The 14,770-nt window shown below is 47.7% G+C and overlaps 7 protein-coding genes across 7 annotated transcripts; 4 read left to right on the top strand and 3 right to left on the bottom strand.

Annotated features, from left to right (window-relative positions):
- Positions 1-840: 840 nt before the first annotated feature.
- On the top strand, positions 841-1,990 carry PpBr36_09943 (uncharacterized protein; the record flags this gene model as incomplete). The annotated part of the gene is made up of 2 exons (XM_029897059.1): positions 841-885; positions 1,025-1,990. The coding sequence occupies 2 exons, from the start codon at positions 841-843 to the stop codon at positions 1,988-1,990; spliced, it is 1,011 nt and encodes a 336-aa protein (XP_029745211.1).
- Positions 1,991-3,893: 1,903 nt separating this feature from the next.
- PpBr36_09942 (uncharacterized protein) lies at positions 3,894-4,209 on the bottom strand (the record flags this gene model as incomplete). The annotated part of the gene is made up of 2 exons (XM_029897058.1): positions 3,894-3,915; positions 4,019-4,209. 2 exons carry the CDS (start codon positions 4,207-4,209, stop codon positions 3,894-3,896), a joined length of 213 nt encoding a protein of 70 aa, XP_029745209.1.
- Positions 4,210-4,716: 507 nt separating this feature from the next.
- PpBr36_09941 (uncharacterized protein) lies at positions 4,717-5,240 on the bottom strand (the record flags this gene model as incomplete). The annotated part of the gene is made up of 2 exons (XM_029897057.1): positions 4,717-4,840; positions 5,047-5,240. The coding sequence occupies 2 exons, from the start codon at positions 5,238-5,240 to the stop codon at positions 4,717-4,719; spliced, it is 318 nt and encodes a 105-aa protein (XP_029745382.1).
- On the top strand, positions 5,067-5,911 carry PpBr36_09940 (uncharacterized protein; the record flags this gene model as incomplete). Its single annotated transcript, XM_029897056.1, has 3 exons — positions 5,067-5,298; positions 5,435-5,526; positions 5,762-5,911. 3 exons carry the CDS (start codon positions 5,067-5,069, stop codon positions 5,909-5,911), a joined length of 474 nt encoding a protein of 157 aa, XP_029745199.1.
- Positions 5,912-8,397: 2,486 nt separating this feature from the next.
- On the top strand, positions 8,398-9,075 carry PpBr36_09939 (uncharacterized protein; the record flags this gene model as incomplete). The annotated part of the gene is made up of 1 exon (XM_029897055.1): positions 8,398-9,075. The coding sequence occupies one exon, from the start codon at positions 8,398-8,400 to the stop codon at positions 9,073-9,075; it is 678 nt and encodes a 225-aa protein (XP_029745245.1).
- Positions 9,076-9,892: 817 nt separating this feature from the next.
- Positions 9,893-10,484, bottom strand: PpBr36_09938 (uncharacterized protein; the record flags this gene model as incomplete). The annotated part of the gene is made up of 2 exons (XM_029897054.1): positions 9,893-9,907; positions 10,125-10,484. 2 exons carry the CDS (start codon positions 10,482-10,484, stop codon positions 9,893-9,895), a joined length of 375 nt encoding a protein of 124 aa, XP_029745246.1.
- A 2,199-nt stretch (positions 10,485-12,683) lies between these two features.
- On the top strand, positions 12,684-13,156 carry PpBr36_09937 (uncharacterized protein; the record flags this gene model as incomplete). Its single annotated transcript, XM_029897053.1, has 2 exons — positions 12,684-12,702; positions 12,822-13,156. 2 exons carry the CDS (start codon positions 12,684-12,686, stop codon positions 13,154-13,156), a joined length of 354 nt encoding a protein of 117 aa, XP_029745250.1.
- Positions 13,157-14,770: the final 1,614 nt, after the last annotated feature.

The following is a 14,770-nucleotide window of genomic DNA, read 5'->3' as shown; positions in this document are numbered from 1 at the left end:
CACCGCTTTCAGGTTCGCGATATGAGCTACATGGCCGCAACAAAATATCAAACAACAGCAAGCGGGGTCTCTGGATTGCCGTTTGTCAAGACATAAATTCGTTATACTGAAACCTGTTATGCAGCTGCGTTTGGACGTTGCCAATGGAGAAACAAAAAGAAAAATAGCACGGGTGGTCCCCAAGCTGCATATTAGTCGTTGATGTTGGCGATTTGTACTATTGGGCGAAATGTGTTGTTACTGTTGTGATGGAATCAGCGGTTTGCTAACTAGGTAGCCAAGGCATTTGGCCAAGCTCTACGGATGGAGTGGGGAAGAAAAGTGCCGCAACCAGGGTTAACAGCAGCTCAAAGCGGGTATAGCCACCATACCTTTAGTTTATTGACGTAATAAAACCGGACATTTCGGTTTTGGTATCTTTTTGATATATTTACATTTACCTCGACACCCTCCTGTCAGTACCTTTGATCTCTATTTCGGAAAGAAATGGGCACTCCTCGTGGTCCTCCAGTTTGTCAAGTGATTGACGGTGACCTTCAGTGACGAAATCTCTGCCTTAGGCATAGTTAACAACAACATTGTGGCGCCGGGGGAAGATCCCCACATGAGGGAGCCGTATATAAATGGACCAACCCCAAGACTTGGATTCTCTTTTCTTGAAATGGAATAGTGGTTTGGCTTGGCTTGTTGAATTTCTGGCATTTCGCGTCAAAAGTCCAGTCACTCTTGCTCCACCACGGTGATCTGTCTTTTTTTTCTCTTTATTTCCACTGCTCCAGGTAGCACTATCTGGATCATCACATTGACAGCAGCTCTTTCTTGTCGTGTCATTATCCTAAAATGGAAAACGCTGTGGCGGCTAATATTTTGGGCACCCTCGGAGCGGTTTGCATTGATCCCAATCTCGTGTCTATGATCTGCGTCGTTTTCAACTAACCAGTTACGGATCCGGTGTAGGTGTGCTGGTCAATCCAGGTTTGTTTTTGCTCTTATTGTTGTTATTATTTTTTTTTTAAACCAACAGACTCCGGACGCCCAGACACAGTCAGGTAGCCAACACTCCCAACAGACTGTCCATCTCACTGACACACTTCACTTCTACGAGCAGCTCATCCCGCAAATCATTGTGAATTACCGGCGTCACAACACCGTCGGCCTCCAGCCGTCCATGATGATGCTCTGGGCCTGGGCTGGCGTCCCTCTAGGCGTCTACAACATCACCGAGGAATACAACGTCGCCTTGCGCATTCAGCCGCAGATCTTGACGCTGCTCAGCCTTGTCACCTGGGCACAATGCTGCTACTACGACTGGAAAGTGAGCGACAGCCCGACTTCCTCAAGTACATACTCTGTCGTGTCTCTTGTTGACGTACACGCTCTCCATCAGCACTGGTCCCTGACTCGTTGCGTGGCCGTCGTGGTACCCCTGGCCGCATTCATGGCCGCCGTTCAGGTCGCCCTCATCTTCGCCCTGCTCGCCGCCCGGGCAGAGGCGCACCTGACCTGGCCGGCGACCTTGATGGCCGCCCTCTCTGCCGCCCTGCTGGCAGCCGGTGTGCTGCGCCACTACTGGGACGTCTACCTGCACCGGTCCGTCCGCGGCATATCCTTCATCTTTGTCGGCATCGACGCCGCCGGCGACCTGTTCTCGCTGTTGTCCGTCTTCTTCCAGCCGAGGCTCGACGTTCTGGGCATTGTCATCTATGGTACGGAGCTGGTGCTGTGGCTTGGTCTTTTCGCTGCCGGAGGGTACTTCAACCTCGAGCCGTGGGTCAGGACGAGGTTTGGCTCCTCGGGCCCTGTTCCTCCGCGGGTCTCGTTGTCTGATGCGCCAGCTCACGGCGGGCCGGACGGGCACGGAAATCGCGGTGTCGACGTGGTGCTTCACGACATGCCCTCTTCGACCTCGGTCTTTCGAACAGCGTCTTGCGATGTGCCCGGGCAGGAAGGTGGTGCCCGCACAAGACCGGGCTTCACAACCGTAGCTTAGGAGGGAGATAGCTCGTCATGGGCAGGAGGCCTTGCGGTTATTGAACACCAAAAACCTCTAGACAGGAAGGAAAGAGCGCAAAGAGCCTGCGCCAGCGTGGGTGGATGACAGAGAGAACGATCCAAAACTCCAGGACGCTGTAAAGCCTAAACGACCTGTAGCTGTATTTTGCGGACGGGCCGAGAGAGCGTCGCTAGGGCAGGCCACGAATCCTCTTCGACGATGATGAGTTTGCCCCTCTGCAAGGTTGCCTCATAACGCTGAGAGCAAGCGGTACTCCCTTTTTTTNNCGAGATGGTGGGAATCCTTTTCATGACATGATATGGTTCTGGGTAGGAGGCGCCGATGGTAATTTGTTGCCGCAATGTGAAGCGTTGTGTTGCCGTGCTGGCTAGTCGCATCAATATCGGCGCCATTTTCAAGGACTAATTGTGACATCTCAAGACGTTCTCTCCATCTAGACTCGGATTGGTGATTTGTCGAGGTCCCGTTGGCATTAGTCGCTGGTATACCTGCGCAGTATATGAATTCATCAGAACCGCTCCACATTTTGCCGTTTGGCTCGATAATCTTGCTGATGACGGCGTTGAGAGGATCCAGGATTTCTCATACTATCCGGTTGCTCGCCAAGTATTGCGAACAGACACGCCGTCGCTGGGACGATTGGTCGTCCCCGGTAGTTGGAATAGCGGCCGCTGTCCAAAGAAAACCTCTCTGTCCACACTGCGAATGTAGCCAGATAGCGAAAACACAAAAATGCCAGATGCAAAACATGTGAGCTCGCAAGGGGGCCGGTCAGGTGTCTGTATTCTGGGCACTGGAAGTATTGTCGCGTCGGCGGCATGCGGAGGATGAAGTCTTTTGCCGAGAAATGAACGGCATGGACTGAGCCAGCGTCAAACAGCAGACGATTCCACTCCGGGCCCAAAATCGAACGCGGGTTTTCTTGGCAACCCGCGGGCCCCCATTGACCCGCCAAGAAAATCCGTGGGCTTTTACGGGCCCCCGCCAAGAATCCGTGGGCTGGTGGGCCGGGCCGGGCTATTCCTTTTTTTTCGGGTTTTGTCAGGCCTTACTTGTACCACTTGATATAATGAAACCGTGGACGCCAGCAACTACATCATGACCCGACTGGAATTAATAACAAGCTGTAGATGGGTCCATCCGCACTTGAATGCAGGCCTCCATTGTTAGATAACGGTTCGGTGGAATTCTCTCGATATCCAAAAGCAATAAATCTTTATGCGAGCGACAGCGTTTCACAGTTTTACTGGAATTCCCATCCCTCATTTCCCGGGGTAAAATTGACGACATTGTCCAAGTTTAAAAGCAACTAAGAGTATTTCAGTCTCGTATTTGGCCTAATCCAGTGCCTTTAGCCAAGGTCAGACGGGCTGACCTAGGAACCCTGGAGAACCAAAAGTACAGTCCCACAGACTAGCTTAAATATTAAAACCCCTTAATTAGTGGGTCGTGATCCTAATTCTAATTTTCCGCCTTCACTAATATGCGAGGAGCTTTGATAAGGGCTTCACTTGCTTTGAATTGGTTTTTTCTTCACTCGTGTCCGGGAACCACGGGGATGAGTCTGGCCTGGCACCAGGATTATCGGCAGCATGACCAGTTTGTCCGAATCAGTAATTTGAAGCAACGTATTAAGGTTGCCTTCCTTAGACCCTTGTTCTACCAACCCGAAAGTAGTTTGAGAGAACGAAAAACCACTTCTATGCTACGGAAAGGAAACGTTTGGAGTCGTTATGTGAGAATATAAACGTTTTTGTCTGAATGTTTTCTGTATATTAAATTTTCAACAAGTATTGACAACTAAACAAGTTGCTACTTTTCAAGCAGCAGCAACACCCGAAATATATGGCGTGGGCAGAAAGAGAATCGTTTTCGCACTCTACCGGTCACTTCCATGCATCCTATGAGGACTTTTTTTGGGACGACTTGACATTGAGGGTAGAATGTCAGCAAGATAGCGTACAAGAGAATTTCCCTTCTATCAGCTCGGGTTAAATCACTTACAGAGCTCGTATCATCGCCATAATTAGCACTGTATAAGTGTCTGGGATCACGGCCGCTACCACCCGCGCGAACAGGCCGGGAGCGTTGGAGAGGATAGCCGTTGCCAGGGGCGATATGCACAGGCACAGCAGGCGGACGGCTGCAATAGCGGCACCCAACTGTCCCGTCTTTCGAATAGCCGGTGTCCTCATGGCTGGTGGCGGCGAGTTCGCCCTCGGAGGGTGCCGGCAGGGCAGTTGTCAATGCCAACAAAGGCAAGAGTGCCAAGAAAAGTTTGGCGTACATATTCGATGCAAACGTGGAATGAATTTGTCGAAGAAAGAAGGTTTGGTGAAAACGAGTTCAAGATGCAAAGAAATATGGAATTTGCGGGAGCGAATGAGGAAACGAACGATATCGAGTCTCGCTTTGGGAAACAGCAAGCGCTGCTTTATTTATGTCTGCGACTTTGCTATCTGTGCTCCTTCCACCGGCTTCACCGACCAAGACTTATTAATAGTCTAAGACTTTTCAACACTTAATATAGCAACTTTATTGCCCGAAAATGAATCATATTTTTGAATTGTTTACAGTGATGTGGAATGTATCAGCAATCACTACGTTCAGCTAAAAAGAATTGACATGTACTTTGCCGGTCAATATTTGGTAATTATGCTAACATATTCCTCCCGGCGTTGGAGGGTCCCGAGAGTGAAGCCTCATCCCTTGAAAAGATTCCTGCCGCCGCTTGCACCAACACTCATGCGGTCGTTGGAGAGTTTTGGTAAGTTTACGGCTTCCAGATCCGCAAAGTACTTGTCCGTTGTAGTTGTTGTTGATGTACTGTTTATGGCAGCCGTATCCGAGATGGGAGCCCCTATCTTACTCCAGACCTTGCAAGGGTGAAGAATTAAAATCAAGGGAGCCCTGGGCAACCCCGCGGCCAGACGTTTCCCGCCAGAATCAGCCCATGGCTGAAGACTCTTTTTTTTTTTTATTATTTCCTCGTCGAGCCAGTGAGGAGTATAAAAGGCTCTTCTTTAACTGACAATTCGCTGCTTTGACCATCATGGAGGCGACTGGGCTTGTCGTTGGCGTTGCCAGCCTGTTCGGCACCTGCATGGATGTTCTCGAAAAGGTAGATTCCTACCGCGATTTGGGCGTCGATAAGCCCGCCGCGCGGGGCCGCTTCAACGCGGACGATCTCATGCTTAAGCGCTGGGGCGAAGCCCTGGAGATGCATGGCGGCCGCATCCTGCCGGACTGTCCCAGCAGGCCCCTGGCTGATGCGGAGGTCCAGAGTGGGTGGAAAACATCCTGCAGAGCATCAATTGGCTTTGCGGGAAGGATGACACTGTCGACAAGCTCCAAGTCTATTTCATAGATATGATCGACGTGGCAATTACCCATCCCGACCTTGCAAAACTTGCCCAATAGTCAGGAAGATCAGAGAGGATGTACCAGATAATCGCATGGGCACAAACTCAAACAGAATCCCAGATCCTGTCCCAAACAGTGCGCTCAAAGCTGTAAGATTATTAAATCATGCAGCCCAATTTTGTCATAGTGTTTATTCCCGCCCGAATTTCCGCAGGAGTCGCAGGTCTCTACCGTCTTCTCTCCCTTCGTGATCGGACCAGCATGGGGGATGGGCCTGTTGTTGCGCTTCGTATAACATCAATGCCATTTCGAGAAGGAGTGGCTAAATTACTTTACACTTTGCCCAGCTTTTGTCTTCACTGACATGGGCAACGGGATACGCAGACGTCTTTTTACATGGACCAGCAAGCTCGCGGCAAGACGATGGTCGGAATCGACGAAGCTCGCGAGATCATGACTAGGATGATCATCGAGATTTTCAGGGACATGCACAGGGGTAAGTCAGACAGCTACAACGGAGATGCACTTGAATAGTAGGTGAGGTTTGGATCCCTAGCAGGACTGACTCAGCTCCTACTTATGCTGTTGAAAATAGGTCCAGTAACTAGGTATTGAGACTAACAAGACAAGTCAAGACCGCGGAGGTGGTCTAGGCACAAGCACTCTCTACGTAACTCTCGGGCACTGATACGGCGTGCCAAAACCCGAAAAAAAAGGAATAACCCGGCCCGGCCCACCAGCCCACGGGCTTTTGGCGGGGGTCCGTAAAGGCCCACGAGTTTTTTTTTTTGGCGGCTTAATGGGGGCCCGCGGGCTGGCGGGCTTAACCCGAAGTGGGTAACCCGCGGGTTTTTGTATTGGGGCGCATACCAAAACAAAAACTGCTGAAGTATTAGCCGAGCAATAATTTTGCATCCCCTATGTTCTACGTCTAAGAAGGCCTGTCCGTCTTTAGGGACTTGACAAAATGCACGAAGCTCCAAAGGCACATGAAAACAGCTGGCTCTGTTTTGAGGCTGGCTGGAACCTCGACGTTTAATCAATCTCCTCGAGTGCTTTGTACAATGACATAGCCAGCCTCTTCACTTACCGAGCTTTGTTTTTTTTTGCTGCGCTGCACAAAATCGTCCATCTTGCCAACGATAGGCACCTCCATATCCGCGGCTGCAAATGAACAGATTCCGACCGGCAGTAAGACGCAGAGCTATTGTTTTATAAAAATCAATATAATGTCAAAAACTTTAGGCACAGATAGAACTGTTTTGTTCTTTCCTAGGTAGAACACCTGCGCATAAGTTCTGTGTATATTCTAAGATTTTCGAGTCAGCCTGCCGCTATAAATGGTATTTCATACCCCAGCTTTCCCATTTGTTGAATTTGCTGGCTCAATAATGTATTTTCAAGGTTGATTTTGGTCATTGTTAATGGCTGTGGAGTCCTTCCATGGCTGTTAAAGAGACTGGGCCCAATTGAAAACAAGCCTTGAGATGCACTTTAATGAGCATTCACTATGGCTATTAGGATCTTGACGTGCAAGAAAACTTCTTAAATGCTGCTCATGCATTTGTTTTTTTCTCGTTTTCAAGTCATTTGAATGCAATCAACACCCATGCGACATGGCAGATGGAAGTCCTTTCTGGTTTCGAAGGCGCCTTTTGGAGGACTTATACTATCATATTATCATAAGCTTGGATTTGTTAACACTGACACAGATAGCTTCAATTACTCTAAAAAAGCAAATGTGCAGTTTAAAATGTTCTTCTGCGTTTAGCCTTGCTGGCTTTTCAAGCAAGTGTCGTCATGGCATGCATATGCGAATTCTGGCTTTGCTCTCATGGTCAGAACCTGGGCAAAATAACATTGTCAGCGGGCAATATGGTTGTTGTTCTGTGGAAAAAAAAACTCCCTGAGGGCAATGATATTATGTGTAGAATCAGAGCCGATATATTTTGTAGCCCCCTATGGAATGACAACAACCGCCAAGGAGTCATGACGCGGACCCCGCCAGACGAAGGCATTATCCTTGGAAATGCGGGTTAGATACTTGTTGCCCAAATAGAGCACCGGGTAGTGAGTGAGACTTGGTCGGCACGGACTCATCGCCGCGGGGGCAACCTTCCCAAATCCTAGTCCAAAAAAGAAATACAAGCTGTGTCTCTTAATTGTAAATAAACTCTTTGCCGCCCATCATTCTTCAAGACTAGACATTGGAGAGCGTTGCATGCCGCACAGCTCGGTCCGGTGCAGACACGAGTCCAATTTCCCGCCTGTCTCTGCCACCAGCGCCTCTGGTAACTTGCTGTGTTATGGCGAATCAAATGCAAGTATGGCGCTGCGCTCGTTAGACTTTCTCACATTGTGAGAGCCATCCACTCAGGCTCTTTTGGGTCAACCTGAAGCCAGTTAGATATTATCGGTTGTAAAGCTTATCATTTGTTGCGTGAGACACTGTTGGCACAGGGTTATACCAATTCTATTAGGAGAGTGTTCCCATCGGCTAACACGTATCCCGGGTTATAATCTCCCTTGTGTTATAGTATTTTTCCCTCGACAAAGGTGAATCGCGGCGTCGCCGAAAGTGCCGAGTGTACAGGTGGAGGCCGAATGATTTGTTAGTATTATATAATAACTCAATATTAATCAAGATATTGGCGGATTACTGTAAATCACTGCTCGAGAAGCTTGTCGTATGCGAGTCGCATGAAATTTATGAGCTAATTTTAAGGCTAGGCAGTGTTGAGTGGGTGCTACTCTAATAAAAGAGTCAGCTAATTAAAGATATCTTGGCCCATGCAGCATCCTGCCCCAGGAACATCAAATCGCAGCAAATACTACAGCCATCTATCTGCAACCCTTTTTAAGAATGACTTTGCCCCTTTGCCATTGTGTTACCTGAAAATTGTCTTCTCACCGCCAGCCATTTCGTTCTTTATACGTTTCGCTCTTTATAGGCATTTATAAGCCATTTCTCTCTTTTGGTCTCAATTCCTTCATTTTGTAAAGCGGCGCATGATCTAAAAATGCACAAGTTCTCTCTTTTAAGCTTTTTGACCTTCTCCTCACTACTATTCGATGGCGCCGTAGCTCTGGGGTCGCCTAGAAACGGACACTCGGACGGAGCGCAGCAGATCTCGAGACCCGGGAGCCCACGTGGCACAGCAGCAGGGAATTCAGCTGGCAACTATCAAGGCCCAAAAACCCCTCCAGCCTTATATCATGGCAGTAGACGCAATCCAAAATCCATCAGAAAGGAGGGTGGTCTCATGGTTCAGAAGAAGCCTGACGATGTGCCGCAGACGTACGATGACCACGTCCACACCTCGCGTCACCACATCTATAAGGGGGAATTCAAAACCGAATTTATATCGTTCGAAGATGATCTTGTCTCTGCTTGGAAGCTTCTAGCCAAGTACTACCCTGCGTGGCGCACCAGATATATTTACCAAATCGACACGACTGGGATAGAAGATTGGTTCCAGAATGTGAACGCGTTATATCAAGCGGACGGGAAAGTCAATAGAATCGCTCCAGAGGAGCGAGAGTGGATAACGAGAAATGATATCCCTTGGTCAGCAATCGAAGGGTGGTATTGGTTAACTATCGATGACCGCCGCTCCGACTTTGTGCCCAATCCAACTCGTTATGACCCATTGCCAGCACCATCAGCACCACGAAAAAAGCTCTTTGGGTATATATGAGGTCACCGGTGGCGTGAGGCTCTGCCCACAGTCCACAGCAACGTCTCTGTCGCGATTTGGGGTTGATGCGGACAAAGGTGTATGTCTTATATCGTTGTTGGGTTCACTTTGAAATATTTCTTTTATGTGTTTGATAGGGAAGGCGACGGGGAAGGGGGCTCAACAAAACACAAACATGAAAAAAGCATAATCGCTGCCAGTTGCAGCGCAATTCATCAACTGATTGCCTTTCGTAGTTCTTGTTTGCTTCTAAAGCCAACTACATGGAGGCTGGTGTTTGTCAATGGGGGCAGGGCCATCGTTAGGACTAGCGCCCTAGCGAGGTGACATCCCTTGTTTTGCTCGAGTTGATGTCGAGTCAACAATGAGGATATCAATTCATGCTATTCCTTTGTCTACAAAATCCGAAACAAGTGATGCCTGAGTAGACGCACATGTGAAGGGCTGCAAAAAGCCGTCGTCTTTACGTTATTCTGCTTTCAGAACGCGAATTATACAGCCCTTGATTCAGGTTGATTTTGGTAAGCAAATGCTCAATATATGGAAGTTCCGTACTAGTAATTCATTACCGACACTTTTATAACAATGAATACTGGCGAGGTGAAAAAGAAAACAGCGGAAAAGTTGATCCTAGCCGCCGAGAGTCAAACCAATTGCGTCCATTCTCCTCCATCCCCCCTTCTATGTTTTGCAAAATCATCTGGAATCGTTTATTTAAACCACATAACTTTAGCCTTGGTATAAATAAGTTTGTTCTCTAGCATTAGTGAGTCTGATCTCTCCAGAGGTAATCGAATCGCAGAATTGTTTCCTGTTACTAAGGCATCAGGACCTGGAAATTGGGGTTTAGGGTTCAAACGCAGTACTATACCCTTGAATTCAATAGCAAAATGGTTGGTGTTTACTGTGTCAAATGAGGTTACAATAGGCACATCTTTTATTAAGCTAATTTGGGGAAAACGTCTCGTCCCCCTTTTCATCTCGGAACCGATCACTGGACTGGCTGGCTCTTAATGCACACATAGGGCTGCTTTTAACAAATTACAAACTGTCCTATTCATCATGGTCTTCTCCATTTCTTTGATAACAAACTCCTCCTGGGCAATTGCCAGGATAGCCACCGCCATATCCGCCCCCATATGGCCTGGGGCAAACTCCTCCTGGACAATTGCCAGGATAGCCACCGCCATATCCGCCCCCATATGGCCTGGGGCAAACTCCTCCTGGACAGTTACCGGGATAGCCACCGCCATATCCGCCTCCATATGGCGGGGGACAGACTCCCCCTGGACAACTGCCAGGATAGCCACCGCCGTAGCCTCCACCTCTTCGGGGACAGTTGCCGCCCGGACAGTAATAGGGAGACCAGCCGCCGTACCCGGAGCGACGTTGGATATTGGGGTTTTCATTTGCAGCGCTGACAATGTGACCATTCCCCAAAAGGGAAATAGTGAAGGCGAACAAAGTTAAGGGATGCATTTCGTGTGGTGGTAGAGTCCAAAGTGCCGAAATTGGAAGAGATGTCAAAGGATAATATGAATTTAATATGTGCCTCTTTTGTACCAAGTGCTCGGTTTGATGGGAGGGCCTCGATTTGAGATTATATAGGAGCTTGAGCAGTAAGGGAGAACAAGGTGACTGCTTTATCCTAGGAAGAAAACTCAAAGCTTGAATTAACTGCCTATGCTAATTTGCTCATATTATACCTCAACACATTCGGTGTGTATACTCTCATGGTTAGTTCTTCTTTAAAATTCACAAGATTACTATTTTCAGGGCTTATTAACAAATATAGCATGTTATTATACTATTAATAGCATATAGAAAAGTTAGTAATGCTTTTACTGAATTTTCAATGCAATTGTAAAGCGCATAATGTGAAAAAAATATTATTATTATAATACATCTTAATAATATTAATATCACCTTGATAAACTCTGTTTCAAGAGGAATCTGATGAAAAAGGATAAAATTAATGATAAATAAAGGCGCTAATAATGGAGGTAAACTTCGCACACGTGTGAGAATCAAATGTTAAGAAAAAACTACTCGCGCGAATTGCTGTATTTGATTATTTCTCTTTTCAAACCACTTGGGCTATTTGCTCGTCCACCCTGATTATTAATCTCTGTAACCATTCTTCTCTGATAAGCTCCTTTTCCCTTTTTCTGTGGTGTTTTCATAACGTTGACATCGCTACCCTATAGTCGTAGGTTGGAGTTTTATTTATTAAATTGATTTTAATAGCATCTTGCCGTCTATTTTCCGCAACAATAAGAAGGCTATTGCTACCAATCAGAGGCTTGGTTTATTCTCTGCGTTTAAAGCACCCAGTAGGTATTTTAATATTTGTGCATATTATGCGCTTGGGAATGTGGCGCTAAATACAACCATTGTTTTGTACAACATAATTTTCTGCGCATGACTTTGGTGCTGATCATAGAAACGCAACTGACTTACTTGCTGGTAGGAATTATTCAAGCAGTCCTTATAAATTCATCTTCGTTCGATCTTCTTTGTTTATATAATTATGTCGGAGGCTTATTTGAAGTTCTAATTCCAAAGTTAAAACCTTACGGATATTATTGCACGATAAGAACATTTATTTTCGTACTTGATTAACTTGTACTAAGTATTGGCCCAAATACTATATTTGTTTGTTTTTTCTGGCAAACTATAGCGAAGTGCCATTATTAGTATTCAATAGACTATTAATAGCTGTGGTAACATTGTACCAAAGTACCTGTTTGAAAGTAACGCAGCAATCCCAAAAGCCAACTAGGCGTTGCTATTATAACACTGTTATAAGTTCACCAACGTAGATATTTCCGCCTCGTCACCTGTGACCTGAATAGAGATAACCCTAAGTAAATCTGTGTGAAGCTTTTACTTTATCTGATTATGATGTCTATATTTGGTGAATTTTTCAAAATTTTAGGCGGTAAAAACGCGTTGCTGGCCAAAATCCGTGCGAGCCGCTGGTCTTGAGACCTCATTGTATGATTGAAACCTGAAATATATTACTTATTTCAAAAGGGAGCTATACGGGGGGGTTGCAATGTTTTATATGAAACGATTCAGACTTAACTTCGCGTCGTGAAAAAGATGATCAGAAACCCCGAAAATGGTGCAATATAGAAACTGGTACAGGAAGTGCAACTGAAGGTAGAACAACATTTCAACGCAGTTTAGGCTAGGGGAGGGACCGACCAGCGCCGTGTCCAAAGAATGAAATTTGGCGTGCATAATTTCGTTGCTTGGATTATTTTGGTTGGCACGAATCAATTGATTACACTCGATAGCTGGGAGAAGATTAAAAATGAAGGAAAAAAAAAAAAAAAAAAAAAAAAAAGAAAGACCCAATCACCCGAGAATGGCCAGCTTTCCACATGATGCATCTTAAACTTGAGAACACACAAACTGTCCCAGGTGAACCCAGGCCGGATTTTCTTCCTGCAAACAGAGACGTTGTACCACCGTCTTCTGGTGCGAGTAAGGTTCAACAAGATGGATGCTCCTTCAGCTCGGAACACAAACCTTTTTATCACTGCACCTGCTCCCTTTGCAACAGTCGTCATCTCCGAAGCAGTAAAGGCCTATTCCCACACATGGAGCGCAAACTCCCCGGTAAGGCGCCTGGCTGTTTGGCTCAGGGGACCTCATGACGCATCTGCAGGAGTCGCTCGGTTGGCTGTTGCACGAGAGGTTGTCGATGGGTTGCTGGCCTCTCTTCCAAATATTGCAAGGCGTCCCTGTTCGAGGGCAAGTCGTCCGCAGTAAAGGGTTGGTTGAGCTGGTGCTGGGCCTCGCCGAAGATGAGCGGCTTGACGTGCTCGACGTGCTAGAGGTTATGGATGTGCTGGACACGCTTGAGGTGCTGGAGGTAGACGAGCTGGTCGAGGCGGTCACTGTGCTGCTGGCTGCGCCTGAGGTGCTCGAGGATGAGGACGAAGACGACGACGACGACGACGACGACGACGACGAACCAGGCGCAGGAGAAAACATGGTGCGAGGTACGCCGCTGGTTTGGGAGGCCGAGTCTGTCGAAGCGGAATCCTTGCAGCTGCCAAAACGAGGCTGACAGCCCACGCCGCAGTAATCATCGGAGCTTCCACACCAACCACTGCTGCTGCAGCAGTTCCCGAAGCTGGAACCTAGGCATGTCGTGCCCAGGCCCTCCCCACAGGTTGCATCGATGCTGGGCGGCGTGGTCAAGGAGCAAGTTCCATATCCAGACTGGCAGCCCGCGCCGCAATAGGCGGGACTCTTTATCACAAGGGTTGTTAGCCATGATCACGCAGCAAAGCCGGCTGTTGATGGATGAGGACTTACACTTCCGCAGTAGCCATGCGCCGAACAGCAGCTACCCCATTGAGACCCTTGGCATGTTGTTCCGGTGGTTTTGCCACAAGTGGCATCCACTGATAGCTTCAGCGTGGCAGCAGCCAAGCTATAGCTCACGAATGAAGAAAGAAGAAGTAGCGGGACACGCATTGTGTACAGATGAGCGTGGTCAGATGGAAATATTGTTATTTCAGGTGAGCCTCGAGGTTGATGATGATTCTAATATCTTGTCACAGAAGACCCCGCTTGAGTGTCTTTATACTTTTCTGAATAAGCCCCTGTTCCTCCTTTTTTCCTTGTTGCTCAACCACTGCCACTAACCGGCCGGTGTGTTTTGGTACCGCCAAATGAATGTCACAACCTATTTTTACAACGAATCTTTCAGCTGCAATTATCGCTTGTGATAGTCCAAATATCAGGAAATTACTTCCAGATGGTGGCTTTGATGGATATCTTGGACACCCCCTTCTTTCAGGAGGTCTAGGCCATGGATTAGCCAAGACAGATCCTTAGGGCTGTAAGCCAGGTTAAGCGTAGCCTGGGACCTCTTGCAAGCGCGGATCGCGCGCGTTATGGCTTTTAGTCGACGGCCAATCGACTTGGCAAATGCTTATATTCAAATAAGCGGGGGAAACCCGAGAATTTGGAACGGCTTACATGCCAATCATCTTGCCAAGATTTTCTCGGCACAAAGCAAGTCTGACGTTGCCTTTTTGAAACTGTGCTGGCCTCTCCCGGTGTCACGCAGGGAAAAACATGAGCGAGCGTAGTCTTTGTAATGAATCTCAGGGTCCTGTAGGATCTGGATGCGGGGGGTCTTGGGACATTGGTTCGCGTTAGCGCCAGTCCCCCTCTGGATGCTGCTAGCGTGCTTGGGAACAGACCCTACTCAGCCACCCTCCCCCTGATCGGTCCTGAAGCTAACAAACGGAGCTAGTTGCACTGAAGAGATGCCGCGTGGCGAACACGGAGTTCCCCGACGCGGGGACAGACCTCATTTTGTTGTCGACTCGATACAGCGGCATGTTCATCGGGACAAATCGACCAAGAGTCTCAATCATGCTTGTGCTATTAATCCATTCCAGGAAACGCCTTGCTCTCCATAGGAAGATCTTTTTTTCCCGGTCCAACAAATGCGAGTACCGGAGCATCCTGGATGTGAAGTTTCACCACTACCTATCCTCGGAACTTGGCAAAAAACAGGGGTCAAGTCCACGGGCGCAAAGGAATCATACTCTACTATAAAATGAGAAAACATCGTTTACGACAAATTTATCCTCCTACTACTGCGACCTCGACGTTGCAGCTGTGCTCGCACTTCTGTTCTCTCACGGGCTTCTATGGCTCTGTC

The sequence above is a fragment of the Pyricularia pennisetigena genome (assembly GCF_004337985.1).
Source record: "Pyricularia pennisetigena strain Br36 chromosome 7 map unlocalized Pyricularia_pennisetigena_Br36_Scf_7, whole genome shotgun sequence".
NCBI lineage: Eukaryota > Fungi > Ascomycota > Sordariomycetes > Magnaporthales > Pyriculariaceae > Pyricularia > Pyricularia pennisetigena.
Note: the sequence above shows the minus strand (reverse complement) of the source record. Positions and strands in the feature narration are given on the sequence as shown.